This window comes from Schizosaccharomyces octosporus, assembly GCF_000150505.1.
Source record: "Schizosaccharomyces octosporus yFS286 unplaced genomic scaffold supercont6.3, whole genome shotgun sequence".
NCBI classification, from domain to species: Eukaryota; Fungi; Ascomycota; class Schizosaccharomycetes; order Schizosaccharomycetales; family Schizosaccharomycetaceae; genus Schizosaccharomyces; species Schizosaccharomyces octosporus.
In genome coordinates, this window is record NW_013185621.1 from 1,724,400 (window position 1) to 1,735,802 (window position 11,403).

General features: G+C 37.4%; 6 protein-coding genes across 6 annotated transcripts; 3 read left to right on the top strand and 3 right to left on the bottom strand.

Moving 5' to 3' along the window:
• Positions 1-269: 269 nt before the first annotated feature.
• SOCG_01314 (HDEL receptor) lies at positions 270-1,322 on the bottom strand. Its single transcript, XM_013164269.1, has 3 exons — positions 1,188-1,322; positions 1,021-1,146; positions 270-956 (listed from the first exon to the last, which is right to left on the bottom strand). The coding sequence occupies exons 1-3, from the start codon at positions 1,207-1,209 to the stop codon at positions 466-468; spliced, it is 639 nt and encodes a 212-aa protein (XP_013019723.1). The 5' UTR covers positions 1,210-1,322; the 3' UTR covers positions 270-465.
• A 154-nt stretch (positions 1,323-1,476) lies between these two features.
• Positions 1,477-3,631, bottom strand: SOCG_01315 (ubiquitin carboxy terminal hydrolase Ubp3). Its single transcript, XM_013164270.1, has 2 exons — positions 3,473-3,631; positions 1,477-3,430 (listed from the first exon to the last, which is right to left on the bottom strand). The coding sequence occupies exons 1-2, from the start codon at positions 3,551-3,553 to the stop codon at positions 1,988-1,990; spliced, it is 1,524 nt and encodes a 507-aa protein (XP_013019724.1). The 5' UTR covers positions 3,554-3,631; the 3' UTR covers positions 1,477-1,987.
• Positions 3,632-4,228: 597 nt separating this feature from the next.
• Positions 4,229-6,691, top strand: SOCG_01316 (ubiquitin-protein ligase E3). Its single transcript, XM_013164271.1, has one exon. The coding sequence runs from the start codon at positions 4,355-4,357 to the stop codon at positions 6,434-6,436; it is 2,082 nt and encodes a 693-aa protein (XP_013019725.1). The 5' UTR covers positions 4,229-4,354; the 3' UTR covers positions 6,437-6,691.
• On the bottom strand, positions 6,650-7,719 carry SOCG_01317 (autophagy associated protein Atg8). Its single transcript, XM_013164272.1, has 3 exons — positions 7,518-7,719; positions 7,360-7,415; positions 6,650-7,281 (listed from the first exon to the last, which is right to left on the bottom strand). Exons 1-3 carry the CDS (start codon positions 7,549-7,551, stop codon positions 7,009-7,011), a joined length of 363 nt encoding a protein of 120 aa, XP_013019726.1. The 5' UTR covers positions 7,552-7,719; the 3' UTR covers positions 6,650-7,008.
• Positions 7,720-8,367: 648 nt separating this feature from the next.
• Positions 8,368-9,679, top strand: SOCG_01318 (cyclophilin family peptidyl-prolyl cis-trans isomerase Cyp4). The gene is made up of 5 exons (XM_013164273.1): positions 8,368-8,614; positions 8,710-8,809; positions 8,866-8,901; positions 9,012-9,173; positions 9,239-9,679. Exons 1-5 carry the CDS (start codon positions 8,447-8,449, stop codon positions 9,376-9,378), a joined length of 606 nt encoding a protein of 201 aa, XP_013019727.1. The 5' UTR covers positions 8,368-8,446; the 3' UTR covers positions 9,379-9,679.
• A 108-nt stretch (positions 9,680-9,787) lies between these two features.
• On the top strand, positions 9,788-11,317 carry SOCG_01319 (uncharacterized protein). The gene is made up of 2 exons (XM_013164274.1): positions 9,788-10,080; positions 10,175-11,317. The coding sequence occupies exons 1-2, from the start codon at positions 9,996-9,998 to the stop codon at positions 10,786-10,788; spliced, it is 699 nt and encodes a 232-aa protein (XP_013019728.1). The 5' UTR covers positions 9,788-9,995; the 3' UTR covers positions 10,789-11,317.
• Positions 11,318-11,403: the final 86 nt, after the last annotated feature.

Genomic DNA, 11,403 nt, shown 5'->3' on the forward strand with positions numbered 1-11,403 from the left:
AGATAGCTTTGTCAGAAGTTTCTATATATGATTGAAACTTGTGCCTTTCAAAGGCAATTCATTAAATGGTGAAAGTACAACATGTTGTTGAGTAATAAAAGTAGGTCTCTACAGCTTCTTATGTCTCTTTTTTCCTAATAATTTATACTCTTTCAAGAAAAGGAAGGCTTGTGGATTACTGTAAGCACATGTATGGATACTCCATCGCAGACCATGCGTATATGATGTTAAATGAGTATTGATATATTGGATGTTTGCTTTGGATAACTCTGCAGTGGAAAATTCCCAAAACAATAATTTCCATTTCTCTATGTGGATTCCAATCACCTACAAAGTTTTTCAATCTAACATAACATTTAATTTTATACTTTAGTTTTTTGATCTCTGAACAATCATGTCGTACACCTATTAACATTGTTCATAAATGACAACAAATACATATCCGTAATAACTTCAAATCATCGTTTAAGCTGGTAGGCGAAACTTTTTTCCCTGCAACACAGTGCGTCGATAGACAATAGCAAAGTCGGCATAAAGAACTGTTTGAATAATTCCCGCAAATACAGAGACTAACATGACATGTTGTCGAATTGCTAAGCGGTAAATCCAATGGGGGATGTAGAGACCACGGTAAAGACACATGGCAAGCAAGTAATGAGCAGTTATAGTTTCAGCTTCACCGGAACGTTGAAGCATAAACAGCTGAGGCAAGATCGCTACACTTTCTAGCCAGATACTGAATGTCCATAAAATACCAAAAACACTGTATTTAATAGGGTAAATGAGAGCTAGAATCGCGCAACCGCCCAATAGGTATCCACTACGAAAGGTGTCCAAACGTTTGTCATATGTCGGGCGTAAATTCTGTAAAATTAAATAGCAGATGTAGGACTCGGAACAGATAAATATTATACGCATGGAAAAAAAGTAAAGGCTTTTGAAACTCCAAAACAAATCTATTTCGCAAAAACGCGAACGGGTTAGCTGCTATTATTTCACTTCTAGGGAAATTCGACATACTTAAGTATCTGGTAATGTACACTAAAAGAAAGAGCAGATGTGATTTTAATGAAATTCCAGAGCATGATCTCGATTTTCTCATTTTTTGTAACAACAGGAAGATCGCAGCCAAATGGGCCAAATCACCTAGTTTTATTAGTACTTCTAAGTTAGAGACTTTTTCTTACCCAGTCCGCTAAACAAAGACATGTTTTAAAGCTATTGTTTGTGTTTTCTTTCAGAAATGGGCTTGATAATGGTGGAGGTAAATATTGGGTTACATAATTACTTGTAAGGCTGCTTGTACTCAGTGGGGATATACGATATAAACAGTAAATGTCAAAATGAAAAAGAAAATAATTGTTAGAAGTAATAAGTACATATATAAGGAATTAAAATACTCTTAATTTCATATTCTTTGCTAACTTCTAATGCAAGAATTTTCATAGTATTGTACAGATATTACACATCATCAAACGTAAAACAAAATTATTGTTATTTAAGAAGAACGAATTCTTCAAAGATTATAAGAGATATACTGTAAACCTATAAGAGTATAACAAAGAATCGTAAAGCACAAATTCGACGATACCAGATCTCTCTACTGTACAACCAAATGAAAAAACTGAACAAGAAAAAAAAAATAACATCAATACCACCAAACGGTTTTCTTTCCGAAAGAAAAGAACAGTGGACATTCCTGTGTGAAGTGGACGAGCTGCGTTCGAAATATTACGCACAAGGAATCCAAAAATGAGGTTGACAACTTGGAAACGTGCAACAATTCATGGAATAAAAAATAAATAACTTCTGTGGATAATCGTTTACGAAAGTCCAACTTTGTCTTTGTCTTTCATAATAGAGAATCACCCATAATTCGTTACATTGTATATACATTGTAACATAGACAATGAATGTTTTGAGCACTCCAAGACAGTGAACAAAAAAAATACTGTACTCGAAATATTGTTCTATCTTTCTATACATCCTACTTTTTTCTCGTATAGAACAATAAGTACGCCACTTTATCATTCGAACCGCCATAGCTGCCAGTCTCAACAGCAGCCTTAGGAATCTCAACGTCAGAGACTCGAATTTTATGAATATGGGTATCATCAATACGAATCCAGCCGCTTCCATCATGCTGTTTAACGTCTACGGTATAATGACCACCCGAAGCAGAAATACCATGATGATATACAACAGCATTCAAACTGTACTCAGTGGGAACAGTTCCACGGATAGAAGGACTGAAAACACTTTGTGGAATGGTCAGATCAGCTGGGTAAGCAACAGGCTTATAGTTTTTTTGAGTACCTCCAGCAATATCATAGAAAAAGCGTTTCAAATGCAGAATTAGCACAGGGGGTAAGGATTCTATGTACATTTGCTTTGTAGCGGTAACATTTCCCTTGGAGGAGGGCCATTCGGGTAGGACTTCGGGCTCCGTCATTTTTTCCAACGTGTCCGTAACAGAATGAATGTCGTCAGCTTGAATGTCAAGCTGCAATGGTTGAAATGGTTCTAGCGTTACTGAATCTCTTTGGTTTGGAACGCGCAATGTAGAGCGTAACTGACCGCCGAAAATCTGACTTATAGGAGAACGTTCTACCGTTGCAGATCTTGCGATAACCGGCTTCTTGTTTTTCCCAACCTCTGTCCATCCACTATTGTCGTCATTATTTTCTGGAGAATCGCTTATGCCATTCACAATTTTAATAGTTTCTTCGTCAGTCTTGTTCCCTTTCTTTTGTTGATACTTTTTGTATTCGTTCAAAAACTCTTCATGAAGCTCATTTAAAAACAAGTTTAAAAATTCCTCAGCATCCTCTTGTTCACCGCTTTGAAGAATTTCAAAACGAGGATTTCCTTTAGTGGAAGAGTACACAACTTCCGGCAAGATAGAGTCGCCTTGTTCTTCATCCTCGACCCATTGTTGTTTAAAATCGTTTGAAAACAACGTTGTGGATTCAATTAACGGGGTAGATTTTTCAAAATTGTACGGAACAGTTTTGTTGATAAGCTTCAGCAAATTGAAGAAAGGTACGCAATAAAGCAAAGCCTGCAAAATTGAGTTCATAAAACAAATGTTTCCTGTGTTAATAAATCCGCGAGGTTGAATAACACTCTTTGGTTGAAAATCGGGCTGAAATGATTCCATCAGTTGGGCAAATGCTACATTTGCATTCTTCTTCTCCATTGGTGCAATTGATGTGTTGGTAGTAGCTGCAGCAGCCGGAACACCCTCTGTAAGAGGAACTCGAACATGCTTTTTCACAACAGCAGACCAAGACTTGGGCTTGCTAGGTGTAGCTTTCGTATTTTCAACACTCTTCTTTATTCGAACCGAATTGTTCAGTTGCTTCGGAGCACCGAATTTTCGTGGCTTTCTCTTAGGAAACTCACTTTTCCTACAAGAATACCATGGTAGCTAACTTCATTAGAATACAGCTTGTCAAGGAAATTTTCATACCAAAGAATTAATGCAAAATTCTCTTCTGGGGTGAAGATTCTCTATAGCCGCCGTTTCTGTTGTGGATTGTAAATCTCGCATGAAAATAAGCCCGTATTAACAGAAGCTTTTGTTTATTGTGAACTTTCCAATTTGGCTAATGTACGCTTCTGTCGGTGCTTAGTGACATGCTATCCATTGATTCATAGGAAAGGATGTAAACACTCGTTATTTATTATAGGAATGTAGAACATAATTCCTTAGTAAACATTATGAGTAATTATGAATGAAAAAGTATAGTACAGTATATAAATCCATTGGAAAAAATCATAAAGAAACATTGAAAGAATTACACTTCTCCTATCCTGTATCTAATGGGTGCTTACTCTCCCCGCTGTGCTATAGTTTCCAACTTTAAAAAATTATACCTTTCATCACTTTCTTCTGCTTCTGGGTCGTTTGTTGTGAGTTTCAATCTCTTTAAATTTATTTTATTTTTTCCAAGCTTTATTAAATTATTAGACGTTGTAGAGGAATCATAAGTGCGAATGAGTGCGTACTGTCTGATTCTTTATAGTATCGCATGAAACAAAGAGACAAACAAACAAATCTAGCTCCATCCCTAAATGAAAATATAGATTATAGTTTTTTCATTCATATTTGGGTGATTTTTAACATTCTACATTCCTTTGCTTAAAATTTATTATTACTGGTATTATAGTATCGAGAAATTATCGAGGAATCGAGAATCATGAAATGCCTTATATAAAATATTGGCGGCCATTTTTTATTTACCCATTACACAAACGTCCCTAGGAAGGGAAACCGCTGAAATAGTAGCTTTAGAGAGATTAAAGGGGTTTAAATGAACAGTTTTTGAGCTTATAATATTCTATTACTTTGATGGTGAGCGCAGAAACATCAACCAGAGGAGAAAATACAGCGAATATGGGAGCAGTCAATAAGCTAAATGTGAATGCTCCCAGTTTTTCTCCAAACCAAGCATCCTCGTCGCATGCTTCAAATAAAGGAAAAAAAACGGAGCCTCGTGCTCCAAAACGATCTAATCCACGTGGATCTTCCAAGAGCAGCCAAGGAATGCCCAGAAAAAATCAACCTTCTGCTGCAGGCGGAAAGTCACATAAGAGTAGCACACGACCAAGTAAGAAGACGAGCGCCGTTGCTGAAGCAATTAATGAGTCTTTAGAAGATGCTGAAAATGAAGATGATGACCATCTCTTTGATCTTTTGTCTGCTAGGACAAATCGTCGTGGTCAGATAAGCTTAAACCATTTATTGAACTTCCAATTTGCTCCCAGGAATACCTATAGCACAATGTCTGCTCCTCCTAGGCGAACAAGGCAATATAATACGTATGGTTATGGCTCAGGCTATCATCCCATGGATAAGGCTCGCTACGTGAATGCAAACTATCGATTTATTGTCTCGCCTTTGGGAGAATATACATATCAAAAGCTGGATCCAGATGCTCCCGTGAAATGGGAAGATGTCTGGCAAGTCTTGTGCTCTTCTGATTTCCAAGTTGCCGTTTGTCCTTTTTGTCTTGGTGAAAAACCAGTTGCCGCTCGTATGTCTCGATGTGGTCATGTTTTTTGCTATTCTTGTTTACTTCGGTACATGGAGACACCTACGAACGAAGAGGTAAAGGCAGCTGAGCATTCTGGTTCTAAGGTTCCCAAATGTGGGATTCGATCATGTCCAATTTGTTTGGATGTTATTAGAATTCGCGATATTCGCCCTATTCGTTGGGTACGGGATGAAGAATTTCAGAAGTTAGAAGAGGGAAAGTTGGTATATCTTCGTTTATATCAAAGAAATGTCGGCTCTATTTTGGCATTTCCCAGAGCATTTCGTTCTCTTGCAGTCGATGGTTCATTCCATACTGATAGTTTGCCTAATGTCTCTATGGATGGTGCCGCATATGCTCGTATCATAATTGGAACTCATGAGTATATGCTTCAGCAATATGGCAGCGAAATTGAACAGTTAGCTCAGGTAGCCGCTGAAGATGTTAGTTTATACGGAGTGGCAGATGATTATTACGAAAAAGCTACCGCGAAGCTGCTTGATCAGTCAACCGCTTTATCTTCAAGTTTGGATCACAGTGATGGAGCATCGCTTGTAGCTGGCGTTGACAACCTAAGCTTACAAGATAATGCATTAAAACAGTTGTCGAATGTTGAAGATGTTGGAAAGGGTGTGGGTGAGCCGGCGGAAACCGATTCCTACCTATTTTACCAACCATCCGCCCATTCGCATGTATACCTGGCACCATTAGATATTCGAATACTTAAAGCAGCATATGGGTCATATACTCAATTTCCAAACGAGTTGCGACCCGTCATTGAAAAAATTTCTTCGGGACACTCTGTAAATGCAGAATTTAGGCAACGCTTCAAATATATGGGACACCTGCCTGAAGGTTGCGAAGTCGCCTTTATAGAGTGTGATTGGTCTAAGGTAGTCCCTGAAGAAACGTTGAAGGTGTTTAAAGCAGAAATCAATAGACGTCGTAAACAACACAAAGCTCAAGAAACTCGGGAAGAAAAATATCGACAGAAAGCACAGCGTGCAACTGAAGATCAGATTTTTACAGAACTTAATATGCAAAGGCCTGTAAGACGTCAAATAGTCCAAGAAGAAAGTACGGCTGAAGCCTTCCCTACCTTGGAGTCTTTGAATGCGGTTGGAGAGGGCAATTCATCGGCGCGTTCGAATGATGAACCCGAATCTTCTAGTACAATGGATCCTAGTCAAAAGACGATGGAAAAGCAGAAGGTGCAAACGGTTTGGGGAACGCAGACGATATCTGGAGCTTCATATGCATCAGATGAAAGTGAAGATTCGGATGCCTGGAAGGTCAATTGGGACAAGGTTGCAAATATGAGTGCGAATACCAAGAATTCCAAAAATAAGAAGAAGAAAAAACTTGTATTACTAAGCACTGGAGGAGGACGTCGGTGAGCAAAATTTTTTGATTCTATAATCTTTTTGGCATTTCAGATATACGTATGCATGGTGTGCATGTATACGTATTTTCATTTCCTATAAATGATCCATTTAGAATTAGCTTTCTTGTTGTATTTAAATGATTTCAGATAATGATATTTAACGACTAATTAATTATGTTTGGTTTAATAGAACGTTGAAATGATAATGGGTCTTGTGTCTAAAGCATGGAGGTTAAAGGTACATTTCATTAACAACCCTAATACATAGTGTAGGGTAAAAAAGTATATAAAAAAGGAATAAGCATGGAAACTGCAAATCCATTGAAGTCGAATTGTCAGTTTATGCGAATCAACACAAGGCATATTTCATTTCATAAGCTTCATCAGTAAAAGGTATAGAAAACCGCGTGAAAAATATGTAGCATAAGAGCGAAAAAAAAAGGCATTTTCGAAGTGATTTTCTTTTCTCTTTCTTTTTTGTTACTTGCTCAATTTTAGCTTTGCAAAATGCCTTATTACTCAACGATGATAAAAGAACAGGGGAAAAACATAAGAAAAAAGGGGAGTGCGAAAAGTTTACAAAAATTAAAGGAGGAAAATCCCAAAGGTATTTTCTCCAGAATAAGTGATGTACAAAAAGCCATCTTCGCTCTTGTGCTCGTCGTAAATCGTGGACATCAGAGCAGCAGTAGGAGGTAAAATCTCATCGATAAAAATAAAGATAGCTTTTTCTGGGGAAAGTTTGATACGTTTTCTAATGACATATACGAACTGGCCAACGGTAAGATCTGATGGAACCAGATACTTCTTTTTGTCAATGGCGGCGATATCGGATTTGTCGACTTTCTCACAAATTACCTAATCACTTAAATTAGCATAACGTTGAAAAGATTCAAAATACAAGAGGGCATTCACTTGCGCTATGAATAAACGTACAGGGATTCGATCAGGATACTTTTCACGGATCCTTTGAGATTCCGTTTTTCGTTTCTCTGGATAGAATTGTTAATATCAAATTATTCAAGTTCATTAAGAAGATCTCGATTAGGACAGGTAAGCCAAAAAGGTTCTTTGTTTACACATCCATGACATACCAAAGGAAAAATCGTCCTTGAATTGAGACCGCATCAGCAGATTGACACGGGAAAGTGAGCTTCACTTGTGTTCTACTGACAAATATCCTGGTTAAATGATCGCTGCTTTCTTTCGTATTTCGAGGTAATGGCTCCGGAAAGGTTTCTATGACTTCAATGTCTATATCCTCAGATCTTTCTTGGACAGGTAACGTCGTGACTTTATGTTAGTTGGAATCTGTAAACATAAATAAAGCAGTTTTTAAGCAGTTTCACGATGATTTCGTTTGTTTTTACTAAAACCTTTAATTATTTTTTGATTTTTTTATATACCTACTCCTTATAGCCTGTTCTCGTAATTCATGACTCTAATTTTCGTAAAGACAAAGAAAAGTAAATAAATAAAATTAACATTACGATGTAAAAGAGAATAACAAGGAGTAATTCTTTTAAGTAGTATTCATTAAAATTGGTTTAATTAATTTTAGTCTGCTTTTGTTTTATAAAAGCAACTAAATAACGGGAAATCATTTATTCTCTAGTTAATTCATTAAAAGCAAGCCTTGTTCGTAAATCGGTCCTTAGTAGATCATTGGAAAAACATTGATTACTATTTTATTTACATACTAACTGTTAACTCTTTCAAATTATGTAGAACATGGAATCTGCAAAAGAATTCATTGAAAACAAATGTGAAAACCGAACAAGTCAGCCTATACACTTGTTACGTTGAATTATTTTGCAGATTCCATTTAGGAACTATTTCTCATTTCTATTCGTATTTTTTGTTTTGTCGCTTTATTTCTGTTTTTCTTTCCTCTTTTTTGGGAATCTTTTGTTTGTTTACATTACACATGTGGGGGGGGGGAGCGCGGGGGTCATTTTAGTAGCACAATCGCGAACTTAACGCGACGCTCAGCTTTCCTTTTCTTCCACCTAAATCCTTCATTATGTACTGGCTGCGTTTCTGCCTGCTTATTTCCGCTTTGTTTACTGTCCTTTGTGCAGCTAATCGCGGTCCTACAATAACGGACACTGTTTACTTTGATTTGAAACAAGGAGACGAATTTCTGGGACGTGTCGAACTCGGCTTGTATGGAAAAACTGTCCCTAAAACTGTAAGGCCCTCCAAGAAAAAAAAAAAAAAAATAGAAAACTCTATTTCAATGAATATTTCCTAAATCAGAATATTAACAACAATTCGTTCTATTAGGCTGAAAACTTTCGTGTATTAGCAACCGGAGAAAAGGGCTTTAGCTATGAAGGATCTTCCTTTCACCGTGTGATTCCCAACTTCATGATTCAAGGAGGAGGTATGTCTATTTTGTATTTTATTTGCCGCACCTTCATTGCTAATACGTATTCGTAGACTTTACCAACCACGATGGTACTGGCGGAAAATCAAGTAAGTCAATTGTTCACTTGTAAAAGAATCTAAGTCCGTGTAAAAAATTGCGCAGATATATTTGGAGTGCCCATCTTAGTAAGTGAACTGTCGTATACTGACCAACCTAGTTTATGGACCTCGTTTCCGTGACGAAAACTTCAAGATCAGCCACAACCGCGTTGGTTTGTTGAGTATGGCTAACGCTGGACCCGATACCAATGGATCCCAATTTTTCATCACCACCTCGAAGACCCCCTGGTTGGACGGCCGCCATGTCGTTTTTGGTGAAGGTATGTTCTTAATTTATGGCATGATTCTTGTCTCAAGCTTTTCTTTTTCATATGCTAACCTATAGTCGTTTCTGGTTACGATATCATTAAAAAGATCTCCAAGACTAGAACCGATAACCGCGATCGTCCTATTGTCGATGTCGTTATTGCCAAGTCTGGTGTTCTTTCCAGTTCAGAAGGTGATGATGGAACCGATGAGTTATAAGCTCATCAAGTTCATGAATATTCTTCAGTAACGAGATGAATATTCCCTTCTTCATCCTACATGATTCCCTGTGTGATTGTGGCATTTCTTTAGGAATGCGTTGCTTTGAACAGATATGAATTTCTACCATTACGGTGAAGAATTTTACTATCTCATGATATTCGCCAATATAATCAGTATTTCATTAAACTCATGTTGTATTCCTTTTATTTCATTCGTAGGATATATACTTTATGTAGGGTTCTTATATCTATATATGTATGTAGTAATGATGGTTTATCTACCTGTTCTACTTTGCGTTCTTTCTTTCAAGATTTCAGTTGATTATACTATTATTATATATATATATACAGATATATATATGTAGTTATCACATTCTATATATTCTCTATTGAGAGGAGGCGTTTCCGGCTTATTGGAATTCCTCTCATTGTTGTCGGACACATTGCTCGAACTCACGCATCCTTCACTAAACACTCACTTTGGGATCCGAAAACCAATTATCCTTCATATCTTCGAGTGGATTATTGATTTTTTACTTAAACAAAAAAAAAGAAGAAAAATTTTGCCGAGTACGTCGAATACTCGAATACGATTGAATTCTTTTATACATTCAAATGGCGTTCGATGCAAAGAAATCGCTGGGCTCTTTACAGGGTTCCGCCAGTCGTGCTCAACAAAAATTGAACGCTCATTTACCTGGTAAGTATAAATTTATAGCTATTATCATATTTGGAGATGAGTTGAAAATGTTAAGTTGTTTTCACGGATGAGGTTTTAACAAGCATCTTTTTAGCTGAATTTCGAGATGGTCCTATGTACGATACAAGGGCTGTATACGGAAATGGACCTCGTTTGAGTATCCGTCATGTCGATGTTTCAACTTTACCACCTCCTCCCAAACACTTTTCCCAATTGAACCCCAGTATGTCACGTTCAAGCAGTCCCAATAAAACTGCATCTTCTCCCTCTAAACCATCCTTTGCGACACAATCTCCTAGCTTAACCAGTCCATCTCCACCTATTCCTACCGTAAGCGACTCTTCAAGACGTAGCTCTCGTGCGCCACCACCACCTCCTCCTGTACGCTCACCATTGGCTTCTTCTTCTACACGAGAAGAGTCTGGTACTCTACCTCCACCTCCTTATACTTCTTCTTCCTCCGTACCTTCTCCTTCTATGCCATCTGCTTCTACAAAAAACAGCTTTCCTGCGCCGCCTCCACGACGTTCAGCTCACAATTCAGGAGTAAACACTGCCCCTGCACCTGGAACCTCAAAACCCTTGAAAAAACCACCTCCACCGGCACCTCCCAAACCTAGACGTTTGATGTCTCGGGACAGTACTCCTTCAGCAGGATCAATGCCCGTCCCTCCACCAATCCAAAGAAACACGCGTCCTCCTATATAAAAATGCCAGGTCCGTTCTTTCATTCCCTTTTATATAAATTTGTGCACGGCTTATAAAAGCGAAAAGGAGGAGAAAAAGGTTTGCTCAACTAATCTGAGCAACATTTCTCACGACGTTACTATAGTAAATGTTCCTAGGATTCTTCTTTCTTTTTGTATCGTAATGACCTGTTTGTTTTTATGAAGATACAGTGAAATGTCTTTTATTTTCTCCCGCGAACAGGATGTTTGTTTACTCTATGACCATCGGTGAAACTGCTGGATTTCGTAAATCCTAGTTCACCTTGACTCTATAATGATGAAATTTTTCCGCACGATGTTTCTTTTGTTTTGCTGTAGTTTTTTCGTACTTCGTTACTTGTTTTGTTGTTTCTTATTAAAATAATTCAAAATACATGCTGCTCTTATCCAACTTCACTTGATGATTTCCTTAACTCTGGGTAGGAAATATCAAATTTCTTTTTGGTTTAAGATGGGTAATTGTGAAATGTTAAGTAGAATTTAATATCATTAAATTGTTAGAATCCGTACTTTTTAAGTTCTTTTCTTATTTTTTAAACGAATTCTTGCTTTATTAGAAAGGAGTGTAACACTCAATTTGAAATGAGGTTGCCAA

Bases quoted from the DNA above. Each gene is read 5' to 3' on its own strand.
- SOCG_01314 (XM_013164269.1), bottom strand. From the start codon at position 1,209: ATGTCTTTGTTTAGCGGACTGG. The intron at 1,147-1,187 runs GTAAGAAAAAGT...TAATAAAACTAG, and splicing joins GTCTTTGTTTAGCGGACTGG to GTGATTTGGCCCATTTGGCT. The intron at 957-1,020 runs GTATGTCGAATT...TTTGCGAAATAG, and splicing joins GTACATTACCAGATACTTAA to ATTTGTTTTGGAGTTTCAAA.
- SOCG_01315 (XM_013164270.1), bottom strand. From the start codon at position 3,553: ATGCGAGATTTACAATCCACAACAGAAACGGCGGCTATAGAGAATCTT. The intron at 3,431-3,472 runs GTATGAAAATTT...TAATGAAGTTAG, and splicing joins AATTTTGCATTAATTCTTTG to CTACCATGGTATTCTTGTAG.
- SOCG_01316 (XM_013164271.1), top strand. From the start codon at position 4,355: ATGGTGAGCGCAGAAACATCAACCAGAGGAGAAAATACAGCGAATATG.
- SOCG_01317 (XM_013164272.1), bottom strand. From the start codon at position 7,551: ATGCGGTCTCAATTCAAGGACGATTTTTCCTTTG. The intron at 7,416-7,517 runs GTATGTCATGGA...AATTCTATCCAG, and splicing joins CAAGGACGATTTTTCCTTTG to AGAAACGAAAAACGGAATCT. The intron at 7,282-7,359 runs GTACGTTTATTC...TTAAGTGATTAG, and splicing joins AGTATCCTGATCGAATCCCT to GTAATTTGTGAGAAAGTCGA.
- SOCG_01318 (XM_013164273.1), top strand. From the start codon at position 8,447: ATGTACTGGCTGCGTTTCTGCCTGCTTATTTCCGCTTTGTTTACTGTC. The intron at 8,810-8,865 runs GTATGTCTATTT...ACGTATTCGTAG, and splicing joins CTTCATGATTCAAGGAGGAG to ACTTTACCAACCACGATGGT. The intron at 8,902-9,011 runs GTAAGTCAATTG...TGACCAACCTAG, and splicing joins TGGTACTGGCGGAAAATCAA to TTTATGGACCTCGTTTCCGT.
- SOCG_01319 (XM_013164274.1), top strand. From the start codon at position 9,996: ATGGCGTTCGATGCAAAGAAATCGCTGGGCTCTTTACAGGGTTCCGCC. The intron at 10,081-10,174 runs GTAAGTATAAAT...GCATCTTTTTAG, and splicing joins ATTGAACGCTCATTTACCTG to CTGAATTTCGAGATGGTCCT.